Genomic DNA, 25,210 nt, shown 5'->3' on the forward strand with positions numbered 1-25,210 from the left:
TGCTTTACACGTTGCCTCTGGGATAAGCCTGACTGCTCTGCCAAGGTACCAAGGGGGTGAGCAGGGGTTATCTTCAGCATGTAACTCCCTTACCCTAACTAGAATGGTGGGTTCTGCCTGGCTTAGGTGCATACCCTAGCCAACGAGAAACCCCATTTCTAACACACCTGCTTGTGTAATTACGAGTAATTTTGGTGAAAAAAATCCCAGAGCATATTCAGCAAGCACATGCAACTGCTTGTGCTACTGTTTATCTATTGCATTAAGAGCAATTTCTTAGTGTAAAATGCATCCTGCGCCTGTTTTGACATGAGAGGGCATGTTGTGCTAAGAATCTTGCGCTAAGTGCCAGGAATTAGTTAAGATAAATTCCTGCCCAAGTTCACATTGAGTGAATGCAAGCAGCTGCTTGCACTTGATATTCATGTTCTGTTGTCTCTAGTGTTATTTCTTAGTGCATAATGCATCCTCGTGTCCATTTTGGATGTGAGGTGGACTTTTTGTGCTAAGAAAATAGTGCTAAATGAGGAATTACTCTTCTCCCAAACCTCTGAGTAATCTTGCACAACTTTTGGTGATTCCACATGTTTATGTTACATGGAATTATGTGAGTTACACCCACCCCTAGAAGTAATGCTCCCCAAACCTTTGAGTCTTAAACTACTCTTAATGTGATTGTTAGGCCTGGGATCCTGGGCATGGTTTCCCCTGTCTTTCTGCCCCTGTCACCTGTGTTTTTGCTGTGTTCTGGATTTGATTTTTGCTAGTCTAGTTGCTTTGGGCTCTTTGTCTCTGCTGATCAGTGCCAAAGTGCAAGTGCTCCCTATATAAATTGTGTTTCCATGATTGACTTATTTGATTTACCTTTAAGTCCCTAATACAGTGCACTGTGTGTGCACAAGACCTGTAAATCAAATGCTGCAAGTGGGCCTGCAGCACACAAAGTGCCACCATATAAGCAGCCCTTCAAAGGGTTCTCAGACCTGCCAGTGCAGTGTCCGCGCACAGTTGTGACTGCCATGTCGACCTTGCAAGTGCAACCACTTGCCAGGTCCTAACCTTCCCTGTTCCTACTTGTAGGGCACCTCTCAGGTAGGCCCAGGGTACCCCCAGGGGCAGGGTGTTTGCAAGCAGTTGTAACTGCCATGTCAACCTGTCAAGTGCAACCACTTGCAAGGCCCTAACCTTCCCTGTTCTTAGGAGTAAGGCACCCCTCAGGTAGGCACAGGCTACCCCAATGGGCAGGGTGCAGTGTATGTGAAAGGTAGGATATGTATTGTTATGTGTAATGTGTCCTGATAGTGAAACACAGTGTATTTCATGTTTCACTATTGAAAAGCTGTCTGAACTCATAATGAAATAGCCCATCTTTTAGTAAAGATGTTTATTCAATTTTATAGGTATGAAAATGCCACTTTTAGAAAGTACTGGTTATGATGAGATAGAATCTCATCTAGTTGCGCACAGTTCACCTGGTGTCATCCTACACCTTAAATGATTATAAATGGCGCGTTACGAGGCTCTCGTTTCTAGTGTTTAAGATCTTAGTCCGTTATTTGTGTTGGCGGATGGCGCGATTCCCTATATGATAAACATCGTTCAGACGCGGTCAGTTTACTTACTCTGCTTGCAGATTACGTTATGAGTACTCGGTTTTGGACATCGACGGTGATCATTACAGGTATTTATCATGACAGTATATGTTAAGTTGGGTGATAGAATCCGTTATCACATTAGTTTATTCGATAAAACAAACCCGTTTATTTATTTTTTAGGGAGAAAGCAGCTACTTACAAGGTATGTTTTCTTCACCCGTTGGGCATCACTATTATCCATTTATTATTTGACTTAAGCATCTAAAAGCCGTACTATACGTTTATATGTAGTCATATCCTGTCCGGTTAAGGTAGGACCTTTCATTTATTTAACTGAAGAGAAATTCATTGGCAAGAATGACTATACTAATAGCTGGGTTACAACAACTCTTTCCTATAGAAAACCAAGTCCCAGAAAACATTGGGTAAGCGAGCAGCTTTTTGATTTATGATTAAAAAGTCTTGATATCGTCCGGGTAAACATCATTAACATCAGGTGTTACGGTTTTTTACTTACAGCTGACTGAACACACTAACAGTATTGAGAGGTATGAAATGTAATTACCCTACTATACATACTCCCATGACATATGTCAATTAGAATACACTTACATGTTACGTTTTATTTTTTTGCAGATCAGCTCCTGATGAAGGCACTATTTGGTGCCGAAATGCATTGGGCAGGAATGGAAATTTGTGAAATGTTATGAATTACTTTTGATCATGAAATGTTAATATAGAATATATTGTTCAACTGAAAATATTGTGTTAAACTGTTGATTACACATTGTATTATGAATACGAAATGGATTATTTGGCAATTGATTTGAAGAGAATCAGATTATGATATTAAATATCTGATTGATTACAGTACACAGACATAGTATAATCATTTAAGGTGTAGGATGACACCAGGTGAACTGTGCGCAACTAGATGAGATTCTATCCCATCATAACCAGTATTTCTACCACAGGCGTGACACACCTGATTAGTTGCAGCACCGTTTGATTAGATTGATAGAATTTTGTTTAATAGGAGTGCTCCTCACATCCCCAGAACTGTACTTTTAGAAAGTAGGCATTTTCTTGCTTAACCATCCTGTGTCCCTCTGCTGGGTTGTGGATTGCCTGTCTGGCTTTGAAGTGACATGTGTATTCACTGTAGACAGCCACTCGGGCGATGTGTGTCCTGCCTTTCCTGGATTAGTCACGGCTGGGCTGAATAGACCTGGCCTGCATTTAGAGTAGTGGGAGTGGATTTCCTTGCACCTGAATAGGCCTGGTCTGCCTTACACAATGCTGTCTCGAACTCCTGTCTGGAAGCTGGACCAGAGAGGACAGAACTGGTTTGGACTGAGCTAAGAGACTCTCTGCCACAAGAGAACAAAGGAAAAGGTGGTATAAATATTGGGGTCCAGACTCCAGAACTTTAAATTACTCCTGGACTCAGGAGGAACCTCTGCCAAGGGTAAAAGCTGGGAAAGCTGAAGGAGAAGTACTTCCCCTGTTGTGTGTGGGGTTGCCCTGCAGTTGCTGTTTCTGCCAAAGAAAGGACAAAGACTGAACTGAGCTGTGTATCCTGCTTGAAGACGATCTCCAGGGCCTTGGTGTAGAGCGTGCCCCATGTTCTGAGTCTCAGGGACACAAAGACTTAATTTCCTCTGTCTTTCTGCATCTGAAACTGCTGTTTCAGCTGCCATAGAGGGAATTAGCAACTCAGACGCCGGCGAGCAAGAGCACGGCCTACAATGAAGCCGTGGGTACTGCTCGTGAAGTGCATGCCACACCGCCCCACCATGCACCGCAGCCCCGGCACCTTACAACGCTGCACCGTAAAGATTCAGGCGCCATCAGTGAGGCTGCAGCCTGCACCAGCGCCAAGGGCACTGCTCATGATGCTCACAACGCACTGCCCCGACTCGCAACGCAGCCCAAACCTCATCGACACCAGTGCTACATCTTTGCGGAGCCAATACCTGACGTGGGGTACCGAATCCATTGACCCTGCCTTGTCGTAAGGAACCAACACTTCAACGCCACCACAACTTCACCTCCCCAGCAACAGTTAGGAGCCGACACCTCACTTCCACTGCATTGCAGTAAGGAACCAACGCTGCACCTTCCCTGTGGTCGTAAGAAACCAACACCGCCCGGCACCAACGAAGCATCACCTCCCCTACACAGTGCACCATCTTTGATGTCCAAATTTTAAAATGAAAAAACAATAAAGGATATATTTTGGAATATATTTGAAGCTCACTGACTTTATTCTGGTGCACCATCCTTCCTCTTATGGACTGATTTATCTGGTTTCCAGTGGAGTGAAAGTGCGGCAAACTCGGGATGTGGTTGCACAGACAATTAATTTGGTTACTTTGAAATCTAGGTGCTGAACTATGGTCAGCTGCATTTTGTTTTTCAACAGTGCACCATCTTTGTTTCCATAATTTGCCAAGATGCGGTTCTGTGGGGTCTGTTTGACTCTGGGCTCAACGCCACGCACCTCGCGGTCGGCACCGTACTTTGGGATTTTCATCTGTCACAATGTCATACTTGCCCCAGGTGGAGCTATTTGTTGCTACAAGCATTATTTTTGTGAATAATATATTTTTGGTGATATCTTGATATATGTATGGTGGATTTTTGTTGTTTTGGTCTTGTTTGGTTTAGATAAAGATTTTCTATTTTTCTAAACTGGTGTGTTGTCCATTTGTAGTGTTTTCACTGTGCTACCGTATGTGTGCACAAGTGCTTTACACACTACCTCGGAGATAAGACTGTCTGCTCCTGCCAAGCTACCAAGGGGGTGAGCAGGGGTTGTCTAAGGGCATAACTCGCTTACCCTGAATAGAAGCAAGTGTCCCTACTTAGACAAAGGTGCAAACCATTGCCAACTTGAGACCCCCATTTCTAACACTGATGAATTATGGAAAATTCAGGAAGGTTTTATGAGTGAAATATCCTTAATCACTACTTGGCCTTGATGGAGAAAAAGCTTTCACTCGAAACTCTAACTCTTGGCACAATAAAGGGTGTTGGATTGTGAAATTTAGGCTCCTATATTACATGCCAAATGTAACATACTAGTGAATGTTCATATTTAAGTGCTGTCCATGAGCATATTGCACATTTAGATTACAAAGAAAGAAGGACAAGACTCTTAATATTTGAGAAAAACTACATGCCTACAGGACATAGTTAAAAATAGAGATTACCATGATTTTTAGAAGATCATTTCTCACGGTGCCCAGTATAATGTAATTCATCTCACTAATCAGATTGCAGATTATTAGGAGATGGGGGAGTTGATTCCAAAGTGCACCATGTGACCACCTCCCAAAATGCAGCAATGGGCTGCTTGTTGGTATTAACTGAAGAAGACTGCCGGTTCTGAGGGCCTGACTCAATAAAACCAACTTAATATCTGCAAATCAAGGGATGGGGAGAGCCTAATAGAGCTTTCTTCTGAACCACAAGCCCTCATATTAAGAGTGTGGTGGTCAAACAGCCAGCAGCCCCCTCCAACACCGCTTGCACTGCCAGGATTCTGGATCCCGTGGTGCCAGTGGTGTTGGAAAGGAGGAGGAATGGAGGCAGTGCCAACTCCGGCACCGCCATCCATATTATGACTTGCCCTTTTGCAAGCCTTCTCATGGTGGTGCTCCTGCCATGAAAAAGCTGGCAGAGGGGCAAATAGGGGACTTACCAACAGGCCCCCAAGGCAAATCTGACCATGAGGGTGGATGCAGGGGGCGGATGATGTGCCCACCAACAAGTGCATGTTCGTGTGTGCACTGTGTGGCACCATGCATGGACAAGCATTCAGAGCTGTCATGGTGGCATATGAGCCTAACATACCACCGCTATGTAACTGATGCAGCACCACATGCCCACCCAGGATATTACTTGTAATCGGTGTACCGGCTCACCACGGCCTTGTTGGTCTTTCTGGGACCTCAGTGGTGGCAGTCCCAGCCGAAGACCACCAAAGTCCTTAGTGAAGTGAAAAATTACATTTATTTGATTTGGTTTAAATCATAAAAGGGCGGCGCATCCACCAATATGCATAACATTCACAAGCAATTATTTCATGCATTAATTAGCTTGAATCTCATTAAAATTTGCAATAAAACAAATTAGGAATGTGTACACAAGTGTCCTACAGACTTATTGGTAGCCAGCCATGCTATAAAAAAGCATGCTTCTTATGGAATTCAGCTTGAGCCGTACACCAGTTCGCAATCTAGCCCTTAGTGGCTCCCAGTTCCAAAGTCGGCAGATCTGGCTGTAGTGCCCCAGCCCCTCTGTATAATAATAATGTGTGCAGTCCTTTTAGGTTTCGGGTAGTGCTTCGTAGTGGGAAAACACACCCATCACTGCTATCGCATTCCCTTGCTCTGCTATAAAGCATTTATGTAAAATTATCGACCAGGCTGGCATGGTTTACTCTCCAGGTTATCTGTAATATGACTATCACGATTCAGCACGTCGTACCTTTATTGTCAAGCGTTTATTTGTAGTTGTTATTTTACTACCTTGAGCTTTTGACTTTACTGTAATTGTATATCCATTGATCTTCAAAGCATGTGTAAATGTTGCATTTCTTATTTTTTACTGCATGATTATTTGTTTGACTGTTGGTTCTTTTTTGCTTATTATATTTTTTGGTGAAGAAAAATCCCCAAATCATCAACTTATTGGTGTGGATAATTGCGTCTCTTTTCAAAAACACAGTACATTCATGGGTGTCTTGCCTTTCACGAATTCATGTCGAGCTCTTGATCAGGCAGAGAACGTAGCGCCGAGCTAATGACCTTTTTTCGAAGCACTAGTGTGAAAGAGCCTCGTTCTCCATCAGCGCTTTCGCAGCATCACAGAGCCGGTGGATTTGCTTAATGCAGTTTGAGCCAATGCAGACGGTCGGCCGCGTGCGCCTCCTGATGTGACAGGCAGCAGCGGATATTCGCACCTAGAGCGCCCGGTCTTAGGGCTGTCAGTCTCCGGGGACCTGCTACGGCAAGCCGCGCGCGCTGCCTCACGGGCTCGGGTTTACAGCACGTTTCTAAAGGAGCCGCTGCGCTGGTATCGCCTTCAGTTGATCCCGTCGGTCACAGCAGATGAGCCGCCCCGGAGCCGCTCAGCAGTCTCGCTTGCAGTGCTTGTGCCGGTCATCCACACCGGTGTAGAGAGCGGCTGCTACCCTCAGTCTGCAGCAGCGTGCACGGTCTAGCAGTTCCAGCCTCAGACCGGGAGGGGGCGCCAGATAGCACTCTTCAGGAAGCCTCAAAACCACATAGCTCCCAGCTTTCCTCGTAGCAGAGCATCGGACTAAAATCTCCGAAAAACAACGGGCAAGACAAAGGAGTAGCGAATACCAGACCTGACAGGATCTGCCAAAAATGAAGGTATCGCTCATTTTATTATTCATTAAAATGTTTTTCGTATAAAAAGACTGTGATGCCAGTATTTGCCGCCCGTTCTTTTCCGTCGGCGTTTCCCCGTGTTTACACATCTCAGGCAGGTGCAGGAATGAATGGAAAGAAATCAGAGCATGCTGTGAACGTAAACACTGTTTTTGGAAGTTGCCGGCTTCAGCGCCCAGCTGTGCGCGCGTTAAAAGCCTCTCCGGTGTGCATGACGGGTTTAAAAACATTCTTGTGTGAAGTGCCGAGTACTCCAGCATCCGAGAGGTGCTTAACCGCGCTTTAGCATTCCCAAGTCTCTGAGGAGACTTCTACTTCGAGCAGCAGAAACAGCCAGGCGTGCACCGTTATACATGCCCAAGAGTTGTGGAATTTTAATGCTGTTCCACACATTATAGATTCGAAATTTAAAGTGACAGCCTTGAAATATTTCCTTGATTAAAAGCGTTAAAGTCCCACATGTTTTCTGATAACAATGCATGGCGGCTGTGGCGAGAGCGCCCCGTTTATTTTGCGTTTTATTGTCCCCTCCAGGCGAATGTGGTGTTTGTGGTTTTCGCCTGGTGCTGCCTGCACGTGAGAGCCAGGCACCCTGAGATCGTCGCCGGCACTAACAATAAAGGACATTTCTTGGACAACGACAAATGGCTGAGCTCCGTATCACAGTACGACAAAGACAAGTACTGGAACAAATTCCGGGATGTGAGTACTTGCACGTTTATGATTGGCGGGTGCTTGTTCACCGAGGTGTGGCGCAGGAGCCGGGGCTGGGCTGCACAGTGCGTGCTGGTGCAATCCTGTAGTTTACCGACATGTGATAGGCAGTATGCACCTGGGGATACGCAGCCGCAGACTGCCTCCTATTAGGGTAATTAATGCACGTAAGGAAAGGCAATCAGGCACGTGTAAAAGGACGTGGCCTTCAGGACCATGGTTAGCGTCGAAAGAAGTTTATGCAGTTTGTTATGGTGGCTTTTAAGGCAGGATATCAAGCTTTGAACAATTGTTAACGTTATTGACGTTAAGGACTGAGTGTCAGTGATTTTTCTAGAAATTCGGCAAGGGTGCCATTTTTTGGGACTTGCCTGTTTCTTTTATAAAACAAGCTTGCAGGCTCCAGAATGCAAAGAAAAAGCTTGGGCTGGAGCAGCAAGTCAGTCATGGATATTGAAAACTTGGTGTGTCTGAGAGCACTGTTAGTAAACACGGGGATGGCTCAGAGTGCAGGAGGACCAGTGCAGTGGAACTAGGGTGCAGCAGGTGTTGAAGCCCCCCAACAACTTGAAAGAGTTTAGAAGGACAATTAACATTAACCGGCTTTTCAAATGTTTTTTTTCTTCCAGTACTTGTTGCGTTTTGAAAGAAGCTCTTTCAAACATCCCCAAAGCCTGTAGTGTGCAGGCAGTGATGTCCAGAGCCCCCTCTTTAAAAATTGCTCCAGCACCACTCAGGATGGTGTTATCATTAGAGACACCATGTTTCAGGTCTGTACTCATTTTGCTCAAATCATAGTTTTCATGAGTCTTAGTCCCACTAGTTCAGTTGACTTGGGCTGGACGCACAAGTCCCAGATGCAAAAGGCTGTTTAGGGAAAGGCCAGAACTTAAAAAGGTCTTGCTTATGGCACAGAGTATACTGGTAGCACAGTAACTGGGCGCTTCTCTGGTCTTAGAGTGTACATTGGGGAGGGTATCAGATGAGTCCATGTCACTAGAGATACCATGTTTCAGTCCTGACTTTTCCTTTTACCAACCATTGTACTTATCTATGGCTGTCCAATTGAGTCAGTTGAAATGAACCAACACAACAACTCCTGGAGTGCACTAGTGTTGTTTCAAGATAAGCCCCAGACTAGAACATGGTGACGTCTGGTAACGTTAGAGTATATAGTTTGAAAAAAGATTCTGTAAACTGCTGAAGCAGAGCTTCAAATAGACAGATGACTACAGACTGCACAGGCAAGGATAACGTGAATGGAGATGCCATCCTGAAGCAAACAAAGTATCTGCTATTATAAAGAAGTGATCACTTTCACTTTCCCATTTTCAGTTCATGTTTATTTCACTTACTCCAAACTGATAGAATGAAGAGCAAAGCTCTGAAGACACTGTAGGGTGGCTGTCGCATTTGCAGTCGAGCTCGGAGGGTACAAATCATTATCACACTTCTCCGACTGGGATCAAAGATCCTTGACACTGAGAGGCCTGTCAGCCTAGCTGTTTCTTGTGAGATTGTGACCCTTGTGATGGCCCTCAGCCTGTCAATTGCCTTGTTCGTTGCCACGAGGTGGTGTTAGCAGTGGTCCTTGACAATATCCATCTGGCCATTGACTCCAGCTGCTGTGGCAGAGTCCTAACTTTATTTGATTTGTCATTAGACACTGTTGGTTAGGGGGTCTTTATTTCCAGCTGCACAGACTCTGTGTGACTGGCCAGCCAGATGCGTTTGTTTTAAATTATTTTCGTCGGTGTGCACTCATAAAGTGTCAGTAGGGCGATTCACCGCTAATGCCTCAACCATGGCCGGTGGGGTCCTGGGAGGTTTGGAAAAGTGACACTACCTACTCAGCCTCCTATGTTAAGCCTTTAGCCTCTCATTCCCTTCCATGATTTCTAGGTCTGTATACATGCCGACGACACACTTTTTCTACTTAATATGAACATCATATAATCAGCTGACAACCAACTTACAGTGTTACATGCTGATGGACAGGGACTAAACATGGCAGAGCTGGCTTAAACTAAACATTGACAACACTGATGTTGGTGATGGGTGGAAGAACAGACCCCTGGGCCGCCTCTCTCTGGTCCCCTTATATAGGGTGAAACACAAAGTTTACACTTGTGGCCCAAAAGTCTTGAAGTTAAAATTGATTCAGATCAGAAGCTTTTCATTCAAGGCTCGACAGTCGCAGCACCCTGCACTATCAATCTTTTAGATGTAGAGTGACGTCACCTGACTGTATCATCCTTGATACGGGCACACCTAGATTACTGCTATGCAGTTAATCTAGGGATCAACCAAACTTGTTATCAACATAGTCGAGGTCTGCAACATAAGACAACTTGACTTAATATCTCTGCCCCCATTCTTTTTTAGGGCTTTATCTATATTTCATTAACTCAATTGTCTTGCCAATGACTCAAGCATTATTATTAAAATCATTTGCTTAGTTCACCTCAATTGTGTCTCTATGTTCATGCTAGAGCCTTTCACTTTCTAATGCCTACCTGTTGATAAATCTTCAGTTGCATGAATCAACAAATATTGGTAAAGAAATAAGTCTGCCCTTGACAAGCTAGTGCAGTGGTTATATATTTGTAATTTTATTACACGTACAAAAAAGTAAAATGCCACCACCTAAACATGGCTGCCTGGTGCTGGCAATGAGAATGCAATAGTTAAAAAACATACACTGATGTGGATCTATTATGAGTAAAGGTTTTAAGTAGCAAGTCTTTCAGTTGTACCATGCATTTTGTTGTTATTATTTGTAAATAAAGAATTCGGATTTCCCTTTTACAGGATGGTTCCCCTCACTCACCCGTAGGTGGCATGATTCATCATAGGGAAACCTCCTCACATCACATAAGAATATAGAGAAACACATATAGCGCACGCTATATGTGTTTCTCTATATTCCCTTGCAGCTAAAACAATCGCCAGCTGACCCATGTCAGGGCAAAGACTCACTTCAAACACTGATGGAGTATCTCATGTTTAAAGGTTGAGAATTGTGGTGCGATATTCGTATAACTGTTTTTCCCTTTTTCTTTCCCACACTTTATTCTCACCCTCTATTTTTTGGTCCTGACGAAAGCCTCTATACCTTCATGGAGGGCATTAGGCAGAAACGTGTTGACTAACACACATCAATGACAGGTTGAAATCCCTCCTCTCAAAGCACCTATTTTTTTATTCCTGACCTATGGAGGCCACAATAAAATGTTCTGGGCTACCCTAGAGTTAGTTCTATCTCACCTCCCCCCCACCTTCTTCTGTTAGTGTTCACCACACTCTGTCTACATCATTGGTTTTAGGAAACCTCTTATGAACACATTGAAAATCTCCCTGAGCTCCTCCCTCTCAGAGAGGGGGTTGAAGCCCATATTGCAACTAGGTTGCGATGTGAGGAGGTTTCCCTATGAAGAAGCATGCCACCTATGGGTGGGTGAGGGGAACCGTCCTGTAAAAGGGATATCCCAGATTCTTTCATCTCTTTTCTCTCCATGTGGTCCCAAGTGGCCTTGCTGTGTTTTTTGATATTATTATTTGGGAAGTTGGACTTTGCAGGTTTTTAAACCTCCTCAACCCCTCTTTTTGTATGTTATTATATTATTTGTAAGGAGAAAGAATAAATACTAACTAACCAAGCTATCAAATTGCAGATTGCTACACTCTTACAATGTCACTTAAAAAACACTGTAGAAAGAAACTTTTAAAAAAGAGAGCGAAAATAAATCACCGCCATAATGTGTGCCCAAAATGCAGGTTAAATATATAGCTGGTAAGTTACCGTATTTTTCGGCGTATAAGACGACCCGGCGTATAAGACGACCCCCTACTTTTCTTGACAAAATGTAGGTTTCGTGCTATACTCGCCGTATAAGACTACCCCCACTTCCTAACATCCTACAGTCCCCTTTCTATCTCCATGGACTGAAGAGATCATGTGGTACTGACGCTCCTCTCCTTCCGATGAGCGTAAGAATTACGGAAGGAGAGAGAGATCAGCACATGTGGAGGAGCGCCTCGTCTGCCTGGGGATGTGCAGCTGCAGTCTAGGTACGGCTCACGGCGCCATTTGTTTGCTTTTAAAACTTGCGCAGTGTTTGAGTTGCCTCTGGCTGGCGAGGGGCTGATATTGTGTTGCACAGTGCCACCATCGCGTATGTAACGTTCGTTCTTGTGTACTTCTGCTCTGCTCATTAGCCTGTACCGTAACTGTAATTTATTTTCAAGACCGCCTACGTTCTTCGTTCTTGTGCTGGAGTTCCCTAAGCGGCACCCATTTCAATTGAGAAGCGGTCTGACACCTTTGGGTGAAGTTCGCGCTATGTAAAACATACCGTCAATTTTGGTACCCGGCGTATAAGACGACCCCCGACTTTCCAGAACATTTTAAGGGGTTAAAAAGTCGTCTTATACGCCGGAAAATACGGTATGCAAAAATACACTTGGAACCACCTTTCTTATTGAAGACAAAAGAAAGTATTTTTGTATGAAGTGAGCAATGTGCACATGCTTTCTGCACTCAAAGTGAAGGGAAGCAGTAGGAAAAGTGGACTCATCTACTGCTCCATGACTTAAGCTGTGATGAGCAGGAGCAAAAATGTGAATGGTAATTCAACATACCACTGACCAAAATCCCCTACATGTATGTAGGTATGCATGTTGACTATGTATGAAATTGTTTGCCAACCAGAAAATTGGTGAAACAGCTAACGCGATCTCTAAAGCTGACCCTAAAATGGGTAGCTATTCCTATTCTTACCTCATGCTTTGCACATGGAGCACACTCCCTCCTGAATATCAGAACTATTTCATCAAAAATTTCCTCTGAGAAACAACTCATAACTCACAGTGCCATACACATCATTCTGCACTACTTTTATCCATACTTATTTAGTATAGAGTAACAGAACACGAGGGGTATTGGATTAATGGACTAAATAGAGGCAACCAATGCCTCCAACTCCCAGAACACAATGGGTTGTGTAATGAAAGCCAGTACTGAAGACATGGTGGACATGGATATGGTTGTTAACTTTAATTACATTGCAGAGTGTTTTGTTTTCTATTTTATTTTTCAGGCTCTCAGTCTGAACAAAGTCTGATCTAGTGGGTAAAAAGTAGGCTCAATTCCAGTTGTGGGCAGCATGGCTCATGGGTGGGGGGCAGGCACCGGTTCGCGAGGGTCGCATGTGTGGGTGGGTCGTAATAAAATAAAAAATAAAAATTACCTTGAGGCCGGGTCTCGCTTCTTCTTTGCTCCTGCTTTCCTGCCTCTGACAGGAACAGGAAGCAGGCAGCCAGGATCCCTCCCCTAAGCCAATCACAATGCTGCAATGTAGAGCTGGAGAGGTAGGCATATTCTCCATGCAGGCTTCAATGCAGCCTCAATGGAGAAGGAGAAAGTTTGCATGACTGGTTTGGGCGGCCCGAGAGGTCTGACCAAACAGTCAGTGCGCACTCAGGAGTGGTCAAATCACCCCTCCCCTGCCCTGCTCAATAAGCAGAGCAGCTTCGCCCACCCGCTCACCGGCAAAGGTAACATAAAATAGTAATAACTAAAAGCTATTACCAATTTATGTATTTGCCTCTTGCACTGCAAGAAAGCAGTGGGGTGGCGCTCCTCCACCATAGCGTGGAGCCACCACTGCTCAATGCCGAGAGATCCTATCAAGTTAAAAGGTGACTGAAAGGTGTGGATAGAAAATTAAAAGTTTATTAGGACAATTATCCATAAACTATTGTAAAACAATACCAAAACTATAGATTATAAAATTGCCTTAAAAATCTGCTGGTCCCCTTAAAACAGCACTCCCTATGCACACCCATCCCTAAATCTCTTTTTGTTAGTATGAAATTTGTGATTCCCACTGCCAAATAGAAGAATGCATTTCGGACAACAGTTCCATTGCCTCCAGCATTTGATATGTTTAATATTTTAAAAACTAATGGGCTAATTACGATGGCGGGTAGACATCAGTCCTCCCGCTATCATTGCGGTACTGTGACCGCCTACCAGACGTGCGGCGGTCCCACCACACATATTAGGATGTGTCCGCCATACTGGACATTGCAGATGGCGCTGCAGGCTGCAGCACCGTTTGCAAAGTGAAAACGGCCAGCACTGCATTTCCCTGCACTGCGTGGCAGGCACCACGCGGTGCCTGTCATGCAGTGCAGGGAAATTCAGGGGGGTACCATGGGTACCCCCCAGTGCAGCAACACCCCCCCCCAACAAGGGGGACCCACAACAGGTCCCCAAACCCAATCCCCGTCTGCCTTTCCATGACGGCAACACCGCCATGGAAAGGCCTTTGTTTACCCACATCCTAATTTGGTGGATGGTGCCTGCTAGGCACCGTCACCATTTTAGGAGCCCCGCCATGTCCGCCAGACAATCAGTGTGATTGCCTTTGACGGTGTAGCGGTGGACGGACTTTGCGACTGCTGCAGTACTCACCGCCATCGTAATTGGGCAGTGGGTAATATGCTTAGTGATGGCGGAAGGACCACCACCGCCAGCCTGACGGTGGCGGTCCTTCTGCCATCCTAATGAACAGAAATATAAAAAACACAATCCATAAGTATAAAAGACAAGAAGCATTATACATGCAGAGGTTATGGACAAAATCCATTGCCATTCCTAATGACATTGTGGCATTTACGGAATGAAAAGCCAGGTTACACCCCACTCTCACTTTTAAAATTTTGTCTCGTAAGCTGGGGGCGGGAATCTGGGACAAGTAGGGGAAGTGGTCAAGGGTATTTAATGAGAAGCTTAACAAAGAATTTCCCCTTAGATAGGCCAGGCGACCATTCCCATAGATTCTCTGAAAGCTGTGCACGCTGCTAATGGTTTCTTTTAGAAAGTGATGCTCTTACATTGTTAATGCTGTGCTGTTCAGGTTAGAGTCAGTTGTATCATTGGTAAGTGCCTCCAGGTATTTGGCTTCTTAGTCAATTGCATGTTGAATTCTGGGCCTTCTCGTTTCACTTTTAACATTGCAGGATTGGACTCAGTAACGCCCAATCATATGGACCCTTGGTTAATTTGAATGTGTCACATAACCCGCGACCAGGCGCCTATTGTATTACCAAGACAATCGTGCAACACACCACGCATTGGGTGACTAAAATGCATTGTGGGTCCAGCTTGCATTTCTGCGAAATGTAGATATACCCTTAGGGCAAGCTCACGTCTTAGCCAAGTAAGATAACAGGAATATTAGAACCTCTGTAATGTGTATAGTTCTCATGTTGTTGTTGCATTGACTAATTTCCATAAAACAAATATGTTATTGAGGTTCCAGCTCTTACATTTTCTAGCATGGGATGATGCTCACTTTGTCTCTTTGTGCCCTCGCTGTCGGCATCCATGCAGGAGTTTCTTGCCTCGGTGTGTCTGGCTTTTTATCCAGCATGTTCGAGTTCAGCTCGTCTCACTGCGTTGCAATGCTCACACTTTGCAGCTTGTTCGATGCACCTTCACACACGCTGATCTGAAGAGAAGGACATTGATTTGAGGCCCTGACTCCAGCGCCTCAGCAGTGCCGGGGCAGCTGGCCGTGCTGTGTGTACGGGATGCAGCCAGGGTCAATAAAGGCAATCTGCTGGGAGGCGCTCTCTGGAGCGTCGGCAGATCTGCCGCTGAGATTCCTTTGAAATGTGTGGCCAGACATGGCTGGGTGACCTTTGAGGGCTAATGAAAGCTGCCTCAGAAGTCAAACGGGCATGTGACTTCCATCCAAATATCGACCAGGCGCGTACAAAACTACCAAGACAATGTTTATGCTAATTTGACAATGAGTATGCTAATTTGCTCCGGCTGTGCAGCTGCTCTCGGTATGCAGCTGATAAGGAGGCTACAGTCTAGTGAGAACACATATTGAAAAGTAGAAATCAGCACGTGCTGTTTGTTGTATGAAGAGGCCACTGCCAGTTGAATATCCATACGTGTTGCTAATTTAAAATATGCTTTGTTTATTTTAGTAGTTCAATAAATGTTCGAGGTAATGTGTGTGTTCCTTGATGGTCTGCTGAAGTTTTTTATTGATCGGAGCTTCGTTTCAGGGCAGAGGCTGAGGTGAACATAACCCTATTAAGGTCGGACACTGGAATTTTGTGGTCGTGGAGAACTAAATTATGCGTCATTTTTATCTACATTATATGGCAAGAAAAGTCAAATTATGAGGCAGAATGTGTCACATCCTGTGACAGTATTAATTCACTATTTGTATTGCTTTAACACCCCTTAATACTGCCCTGGTAAAGTTCTAGCTCCCTAGAACCAGTTGAACACCTGACTCCGGAAGTAGCAGCTGGAAGGTGTCCAGTTAACCGAGTGGAATAACGTAAAATAATGCACCCCCTTCAGAATGGGAAGAGAAACCCCAGGGTCTCCCATATCTCACAGATATTTATTGGCTTTGGACAGATTGGGGCCCCTATGAAGGGCTTCGGGGTTCCTGAAGGGTTGCCCCCCCCCCTCCAGCCATAGGGGCTGCAGTGCCCTGTGTTCTGCCCCGACTTAACCTTTGCAAATGGCCTGCCACTGCGCAGCACCAACTGGTTCCTTGCCCCCCCCCTTTAAAGAAAAATAAATACACCTTCGATTTATTTGAGTTGGAAGCATATTTTGTTGTTGTTGAAATCTGCAATGATTCCAGTAGATGACAGATTGTGTGGTACATCCATAGTTATGCGGAAAGAGTAACGTTATTAAATTGCATAATTCCAGTGTTCCTGCCTATTGTCTACCTTCGCTAAATTGAGTGTGCTGAAAAAATGGCATCTGCCATTTTGCAAACTCTTTGGGGAATATTGTGCCAATTTATTTCTGGCTCCACACTTTACATGTAGAAGAGTGACCTAGTTTCATATGGAGTGCGAAGTAGCAATTATAGAAGTGCACAATTGTGGTGGAGATATTTCATGAGGTAACACCATAGAATGTTGGCAACCCCTGCATTTCTGTTCATTCCACGTGCCCGGCCTTCATGGCTTATTCCACCTTGCTGCGGATAGCTATGAGTTAGCAACATGGAGATGCTGGAGCAGTGCACAATAGTCTGTGTCCCTGCAATTTCTGCTTGAAGAGTCTCCTTTTTCTCACCACTCCCAGCCCCGATTAAACGTTTGACCTAGCGCAATGACGGCTGAGACATTACAGAGTTATCAGTGCTCTACAAGTAAGGGGAACTGGAGCTAAGGAGTGGAATTTGGTCTTATTTCAAGTGAAGTGTTTTTGATTTAATTTCTGACTTGATGTAAGAAGCAGCTTCATTCATTTATAGCTGGCTGGGAAATACATGCTAGATTGCATTAATCAAGCTTTTTTGGCTTTGATATCCAAGCTCATCGATGCTTCCGCAGGTGTCGGGTAAGTGTGAAACAATTTGCAATTAATGTAGTCACAACGGGATCCCTACAGACACCTAACGTGCTGATTAATTTTGTGGTGCTCCATGTGCACACTAGGAACACTTGAATTCACAGACCAAATAAATATGACATCCAAGGCATACAGGGTGCTGGGAAAATGTTTTTACTGTAAATGGGAAAGTGCAGAGCTTCACAAGGGGAGCACCTCATCGCGTGTATGCGCCCATGGCAAATTAAGAGTCACACATATGAATGAGCCAGTGGGTAGAGACCAGCGCAAGCAATCTTCCTTTGATTCCAAAACCTTAACTTCTGCCTACCACTGATATCCCATTCTTTTTTTTCTTTTTTAATGATTTTTAAAATTAAATATCTGGTGCATACAAAAATTAAAGAAGACGTTTGTATTCCATTTAAACATCGTTATATTTCAAATATGTTATATTTGAGAATAAATACCATGAAATTCATTCAAAAAAGCAGCAAACACTACAATATACCCAGAGTCTCGTTATCCGCAGATGATTAAAAGCCATAAAAAATGTATACTCTATCTTCCCTCCACTTTTTGAGGGGGGCCCAGATATTCTCCCTAGCTCCCTCATCCTTTTGCCTCTTTGAGAATATAGAGATGCTTCGATGTTATGGATCCCTAACAATCTTGACAGCCACATCTGAAATGAGGGTGGTGAAGAGTCTTTCCAGCCAGCAGCCAATAATATTTTTAGCACTGCAACACCGATGAATACAAATGCTTTCTCCTCATTTTTCAACCTCAGATTAGCATCTATTCCCAATACCATCAGGACCCATTCTTTTTTTTTCAATCAGTGCCTTAATTCAAGATTGTGATTTAGTCATGAATGATATAATGCTTCTAGAACTGAAGGTCCTTTAAATATCGATTGTAGGTGATAAATTAAATTATTCCATAACATGTTTTTATAATCCCTCCTTTGCTGTCACTGGCATAGATCCATGAGGTGGACGGAGAACGTCAGTCATCGGCGCAGGTAAAGAACAGTGCTCTGCTCCTTGTGAAAGGCTCAAGCATGGGTTTCAGCACCACCTGAAATGCTGACCCCTCTTGTTGTCAGGCGGCAATCCCCCAATTGATGGTGGAAGCATTTGAAGTGGTCCATGAATGTCTAACCTCATTCATCTCAACAGTTGCTAGCCCTGACAAATTCAGAGTCAGGGGAAAGTTCAAAGAAATAAAGATGAGTGATAAAAAAAATCTGTATCATCTAAAAGGCAGTTGACAGATCAGGCTATTAACCAAGAGAGGTGCTATGAAGTAAAATGTAGTCTGATCAAAGGATCCGTTTGATCCAAACATTATCTGACTCAGCAAGCTAAAAAGGTGGTCAACTCAGGAGATGGATTAACGGGCAGGACAAGAGAATTGACTACTGAGCCACCAAAATGAAGCAATTTGCCAGAAATCTTATGGCACCACAGAGAAATTGAAAAAAAACCTGTCAAGTTTGAAGTTCATACTGGACCCTGTGTTTCTCTTTTAGCCTAAATGAATTAACTGTGAATCTTTCAGGTGTTTTACCCCGGTACTTTGACCAGTGATATATTGTAGGAGAACTGGATTGAAAATGATCAGTGGCCCCCCTTTGAAGTTTCAACTTACCATTGATTTATATTTTCTTTATCCCCAATCAGCTCAAACAACTTAAGTAAAGATCTGTACATTTTATTCCTGATAGTTTGCTCTGTGATGGAACCTGAATGGCAACAAGGAGCATTTATTTGTCTCTCCTTTCTCTTAACCTATTTATTTATTTTTTAATTTCATCCACATTCACCCAAAAATAGATAAGTATACATCTGTACATTTTCTCTCTAATGCTCCGGCCAGTGTTGTGATTCAAAAGAAGTAGACTATGCTCTGGAAGACTCATTCATTTTTGGCACTCTTTTTTTCACGATTGTCTTCATTTTGTCAGCATTGCTTAGTCACTCAGAAAAATATTATGTTGGGTTTGGGGGAGATCGTTAACAGCAGCCTCTTTCCTAACAAGTCCCTGGAAGGGTGTATCAGTCAATAGGGTTAAGTAACCTTACGAGAAGAAGCGTAAACTTTTTTTTCTGTGTATTGACTGATTTGTTGTATTTCCGTTTTTGTCTGATAAATGTGTTCACCCGTGAGCCTGTATCCGATTAAATTGATTTATAATTTTGAATTCAGTTGGTCCTTCTAGTTGATATTGTGTTTGAATTCAATCATATTGGTTAAAAACAACAGTGACTTGTCTATTCTTGATTTTCCTTTACTGCCTTTTGTTGTCTAGTTTCATTGCCATAATGAAACTAGACCCCAGTCATCCCTACCCTCATCCTCCCCCTCTCACTCTTCTTATTCTCAAACCTCCATCTTTCTCCTGTGCACTTGAGTCTTCAACTGGATTCCACTCCTGGCACATCCTCTGTGGAGAGTGTTTATACACTAACAGGCTCTGTATTTTCTCATCATTGTCCTAGTACATTGTGAACGGTCAGATTTTCTAAAGTTCTTCCAGGTGTGCGAGGAAGGGTGGATGTTAAGTACCATTGAACCGTTTCATATTTGTGTGGTCTGCCTACTATAGCTACAACGGAGCCCGATAATACCATTCAAAACCTCCTAAATGATAGAATCATTGGTGCAATGTAAAAAAGTGTTTGATAAATATTATAGAATAATATGGCATAGTCTCTCAGGGTCAGGTGTGTCAGATTCTATATTTGGAAGAATGATCTTGACCCAATTTATGGTGGAATTTATTTTACCAAGTGTATTGGTTGAATTATTTTTGATTTTTAATGTTAATGTTCTGAAAATTTTGTAACATGAAATATATGAAACAATATTTTTCCCTTTCCCGGTTTTATTGGTAGTGATCCTCAAATGAAGTCCCCGAATACGATACGCCGGTAGCCACTAGGTGAAATGCAGTTTTACTGTAGTCTTATGATGCACAGAACTCTTGATATGTTCAGCTTTAATTGGGTAGGTTCAAAGTCCTGAGCAGGGGTCCCCCTCTTTTCTTTAAAATGATAGTACAATGCAGCAAACACTGGGCTTCCTTATTATGAAATGCCATAAAATTACTCTTTACCGCCCTAACGATCATTGTGCACAGGTAAGGCAGTGGCGGCTTCTGCCCCACTGCTCAGCGAGCAGTGCAAGAAAAGAAAATGATAGCAAGAGTTATTATCATTGTCTTTTTCTTTGCTGGTCTCGGACACCGGTTGGGTGGGGTGGGGCTAGGCTCCCGCCGTCAGAGCAGAGTGAGGAGTGGTTTGCACTTCTTTAAGTGTGCATGATTGTCTGGCCAGCCCTCTGGGGCTTGCCAAACCACATACACACTTACCATGTTCTCCACTGGGATGTGTTGCACAGCCCAGTGGAGAACATGCCCAGGCTGCCAGTCACTGCCTGAGCGGCCTGTTTGGCTGCTCAGACCAATCATAACGCAGCGTTGATTGGCTGAGAGAGGCAGGAAGCCTTGGTGCTTCTTGGTCTGTGGCGGAGGAGAGATGGCGGCGGCTGCGATGTCGACATGTACATTTACTTTGTATTATATTTTCCTTGGCCTCACCACCCCTGTTCCGAGGCAGCCGCCACTGAGGTCAGGTGCAGCTAAGAGAAACGGCAAACTGTTTCAGGATAGTGCACCTATAAGGTAATCGTAAGGCTGCTAGTGGTAGCCATCCCTACCTCAAAATGAATTTTTCCATGGCAACTCCTGTGATTTAACCAATCTGGCTACAGCTACAGCCGTCCAAATTACCTCTATTATCTGATTCACAAAAAAATTCTACATTCCTTTCGTGAAAAGCCTGCACTTTTTCCTAAAGCTCATGTGAAATTCAAATGCCAGCACACTTCCCTCAGCATGTCTGTCTGTTCTGCTGGCAGATACTGACTGAGGGAGTTGTGCTGAGTGGAGGGATGACGGCAGACATTCTGGTTACCTCTCCCATCAGTGCTCCTTCTGCTCTTACCTCATGCTGGAGTGTACCTCACTGCAGATCCCTCAGCGTGTCTGCCTCATCCTTTGGCAATGGGGCAGAATTGCCAAGGAAACTCCATCAGCGACGTTCCCTGGGCAATTTGATAGAGATCATATGGTGCAACAAATAAATAGAAAATAACATGTCATGTTTCAAGCGCATAGAGGGCCATATGTTTCCACTAAGCCTAAGTTAATTGAATCTAAATATTTTAAGCGTTTCCTTTGGTGTTTTGCTCAGTGTTGTTTTTACGAGAAATGGACTAGACTGAAAACGTGTGGATTACTTACAGATAATCTTCATTACTCTAATTCTTCCTTCCTCATCCCAGTACTTAAATGTTTAGTTAGGTCAAGCTTCTGCCAGGCTGGCACCCCATATAAAAAGACTTCACATATTAAGAGGTCTCTCTGCTTATAAAATTAGCTGAAAAATGAATTTTACCATCATCCCCAAATATGACCAATGCCTCACTTAGGGTACAACAGGAAAAATGCCAAACAAAAGTCCAAGATTGCCAATGAAACTCCACCAGGTATGGTGGAGTAAGAAATCAAACTCCAGCTGCCTCCGTCTATCCTTCGTCCTTTTTCTCCTCCTCCATCCTGTTCGGCAGCTGCCTCCTCATGTCCGTTCCAGTCTATGACAGCCACGTCAAGTGAACTAGTCTAGTGGAGCCAGGACACCTACTTGCTTTTCCTAATTCACAGCTATCCAGGACTGAATCATCTTCCATTCAATTATGCTGAACCCATCAAAGAAAGATATGTCTTCACCACAAACACTGCACCCGAGTTCGTATTACACAGCTTGCCCTGGAGGTACACCTGGGAATTGCGCCCACTTTGTGTGCCCCCTGGTATTACAATAGGGGCCACAGATGCCAGTGCAGCCCATTCTGTAATACAAATGCAGACAGTGCTGGTGCACATATAGTGTCAGCGCTATCACTAGAGGGTGTTTCCTCATTTGCACTTCACTTTGTCTCTGTGCCTGCGTCCTTTCACAGATGTTGGCACAGAGGTAACCATGCCTTCGGTGTGCCTCCTAAAGGCAGCCCTATGTTAGGGAGAAAGTGGGTCCCATGAACCCTGAGACATCCACTTGCAGGCGGGTGCAGTCTCTCGTTGCATTTGCCTGGAACGGCCTCTCTAATCCCCCTTAAAAGTCCAGGCCCGTTGCTGTCTGCACACTGTAACACGGAGCAGCTTATAAGCAGCTGCTCCGAATTGCACTTGAATGGGCTGTCCTGGGGGCAGCACAAGCTTATGGCTCTCCTGGGGCAGAGCATTTGTTCTAATGTGGTACACTTTCCATGTTTTATCAAGGGGGGCACTTTTTGAAAGGTGTACCATGGCCAAAACAAGGAAATTGCACCGTGTCTGTAATACGGCCCTAGGATCGTTAAGGCACTGTTTTCCACCTGACACGTTTATCCTAATACCTTCAGCTAGAAACCTTTGTGCATACTTCAGTCCTAGAGTGCACCTGGAAACTATCATAACTGCTGCAGCTGCCTCCAGCAGGTACCAACTAATGCCTATCCACAGCATCAGGTCTAATAGTTCCTTCCACACAGCCAAAACATTGATCTATGCACTACTCCACCATAAACTAGACTATTGCAACCATTTAATAGTTTATTTCCCCTGTACTCATTCTCTAACATTAAAGTTACAGGGCTAGATGGACATCACCCAAAAACCAAGATCTATGAAGTAGGGTGGCTACCTCCCTTCATATCATTACATACACTGTCTCTAGTCCTGAACTCTTCATCCACAAATCATTGATTTCAGTCTAATCAGTTTAGTGAAAGCAAAAAAAGACTACAACACGCATTACACATTTACCTATAAAAAATAAAAACAACTCAGGGATTGACGACCATGTCTGCATTGACAACGAGGGAGGTGGCCACCCCATATATAAGTTACTAATCCTTGTGCTTAACTCTATGAAGAAATTATCCCCCAGACATGTAGATGATATCCTCTTCAAGTATATACCTCCCCCACAACCTTCAGTCAGCAAAGCAAACCCTTTTGGGCACACAGAAAGCTCCTTTCTTGGACTCAAAGTTCTGGTTGTTGAAACCTATTTAGAACTCATCAAGGAGTCTGACACCTAACTGACTTGCGCTTTATCTCCTAATGACACACTTTCAAGACCACTCTAAAAGCACACCTTGACAGGTAAGAAAGAGATGACGAATCGCTGATTAGCGCCCCATTCTGTATCCATTTTCCCATCCCATTGATTATGTCCTACTATAAATATGTATTTCTGGTATGAAATGCATGCACTTTTAGTGTGAAATAATACCCTGTTGTTATAATATATAGAGTAAATCACAGTGAACATACCTGAAATTTCTTAAAGTAGATCTCAGGACCTTGAAATTGGTGACTGTGATGTGCGGTTTTGCAGTAGTCTGTGACATGGGTTTCAACTGCAATGCGATGGTAAATAAAAATATAGCATAATGGAGCAGAGCATCCTTTTACGTGCCGCAAAATGTCATTTGCTGCGGAACAGAATGTGTCTATGCACATTGCAGGACTATTGTGTTCTGACCGATCATTTACATTTGCTACTTTTGTAGCTAGTTGGTTGTGGCCTGACTTAGGTGCAGCACTTTGTCAGTCACTGGTAATTACTATGCTGCAACCTCGAACTTCTATAGCCCTGTGTAAGGTTTGCCTTTATCTGCCTCGTCTCCAGGATCAAAGTTTGGGTGCTTTCTCTTCCTGTGTCTATTGGTCACTTGCAGTAAGCATACAGCTTGATTTACTTTCAACCATGCTACTCATCCACTCTTAGGGATTTGAAACAGGGCTGCAAGAGGTTGGAGCTCAGATGGCGACAGAACTATTGTGCATCAGCCAAGGTGGCCCTACGTTTAGCCCAGAGAGAATATTACACAGCCATTAGAAAGGCTAAGAGTGATCACTTCGCCGGGAGGATTATGTTGGTTCGGAATAACAGCAAGGAAATCTTCGCGATTGTGCAGTGTTTTCTTTCCCTCTGCGCGGAACAAAGCACACTACCTATATCCAACGAGTGGTGTAAAGAGCTCTCGTCCTTTTTTATTGATAAAATCGCTAAAATTCAAGTGAGTGTGGGCTCTGTGGCTAGGCCCAATGAGATCCCTTCCTCAAATCCCTTTGCAAACCCTAGAGTAGGATCTGCAATGTTCTCATCATTTTTACCCACTACTGAGGCGGATGTACTGGCCCTCTTGAAGGCCCTTAAGTCTGGTTCCCCAGCGGACCCCTGCCCTGCGCGGGTCCTAGCGGGGGTAGCTGAAGTAGTCTGCCCAGCAGTAGTGGGTATGGTCAATCTTTCACTTCAGTTAGGATACGTTCCTGCTGAATGGAAGCGTGCTAATCTTCTCCCCCTCCTGAAGAAACCTACTCTTGACCCCCTGCAGACAGCTAACTATCGACCCATTTCTCTGCTTCCAGCACTTGCTAAAGTTTGTGGAAAAGTGGTCTTCCAGCAGCTTGAGGCTTTCGTGGAATCCTCCGGGGACCTCCACCCAGCACAGTCAGGCTTTAGATCTTCCTACAGAACGGAGACTGCCCTGGTGGAGATGTCAAAGGCTATCAGAGAGTGTCTGGACAGGGGCGGCAGAGCTGCCCTGATCCTCCTTGACCTCTTTGCCACCTTCGATGCGGTGCCCCACCAGAGCCTTCTAGATAGACTCTCTGCTGTAGGAATTTCGGGTCTGGTCTGGCAATGGATTAAATCCTTTCTGGATTCCCGTTCTCAACAGGTTTGCATGGCCTCATGCTCTTCCTCAGTCAGGAATCTGGAGACGGGGGTGCCACAGGGGTCGACCCTTAGCCCCCAGCTCTTTGATATCTACCTGACGCCGCTTGTCTACCTGGCCGAGGAGTTGGGGGTCAAGGTGATCGCGTATGCAGATGATACGCAGTTGCTCTTCACCTGGAATGATGCTAACTTAAACACCGATTTGGCTCAATAATTATGCCTAGCCTCGGTTTTTCAATGGCTGGCCGAGGCTTCCCTCAAATGTAATGAGGATAAATCGGAGGTCCTTCTCTA

General features: G+C 44.3%; 1 protein-coding gene across 1 annotated transcript in view; it reads left to right on the top strand.

The window, feature by feature from the left end:
• Window positions 1-6,734: 6,734 nt before the first annotated feature.
• The window catches only part of SPOCK1 (SPARC (osteonectin), cwcv and kazal like domains proteoglycan 1), a 2,113,319-nt gene continuing 2,094,843 nt past the window's right edge, over window positions 6,735-25,210 (top strand). The window contains exons 1-2 of the mRNA XM_086931522.1: window positions 6,735-7,000; window positions 7,553-7,720. Of these exons, the coding sequence (XP_086787648.1) occupies window positions 6,995-7,000; window positions 7,553-7,720 (174 nt within the window). The 5' untranslated portion in view covers window positions 6,735-6,994. The remainder of the gene's footprint in view (window positions 7,001-7,552; window positions 7,721-25,210) is intronic.

Source organism: Lissotriton vulgaris, chromosome 7, assembly GCF_964263255.1.
Source record: "Lissotriton vulgaris chromosome 7, aLisVul1.2, whole genome shotgun sequence".
In the NCBI taxonomy this organism is placed as follows: Eukaryota; Metazoa; Chordata; class Amphibia; order Caudata; family Salamandridae; genus Lissotriton; species Lissotriton vulgaris.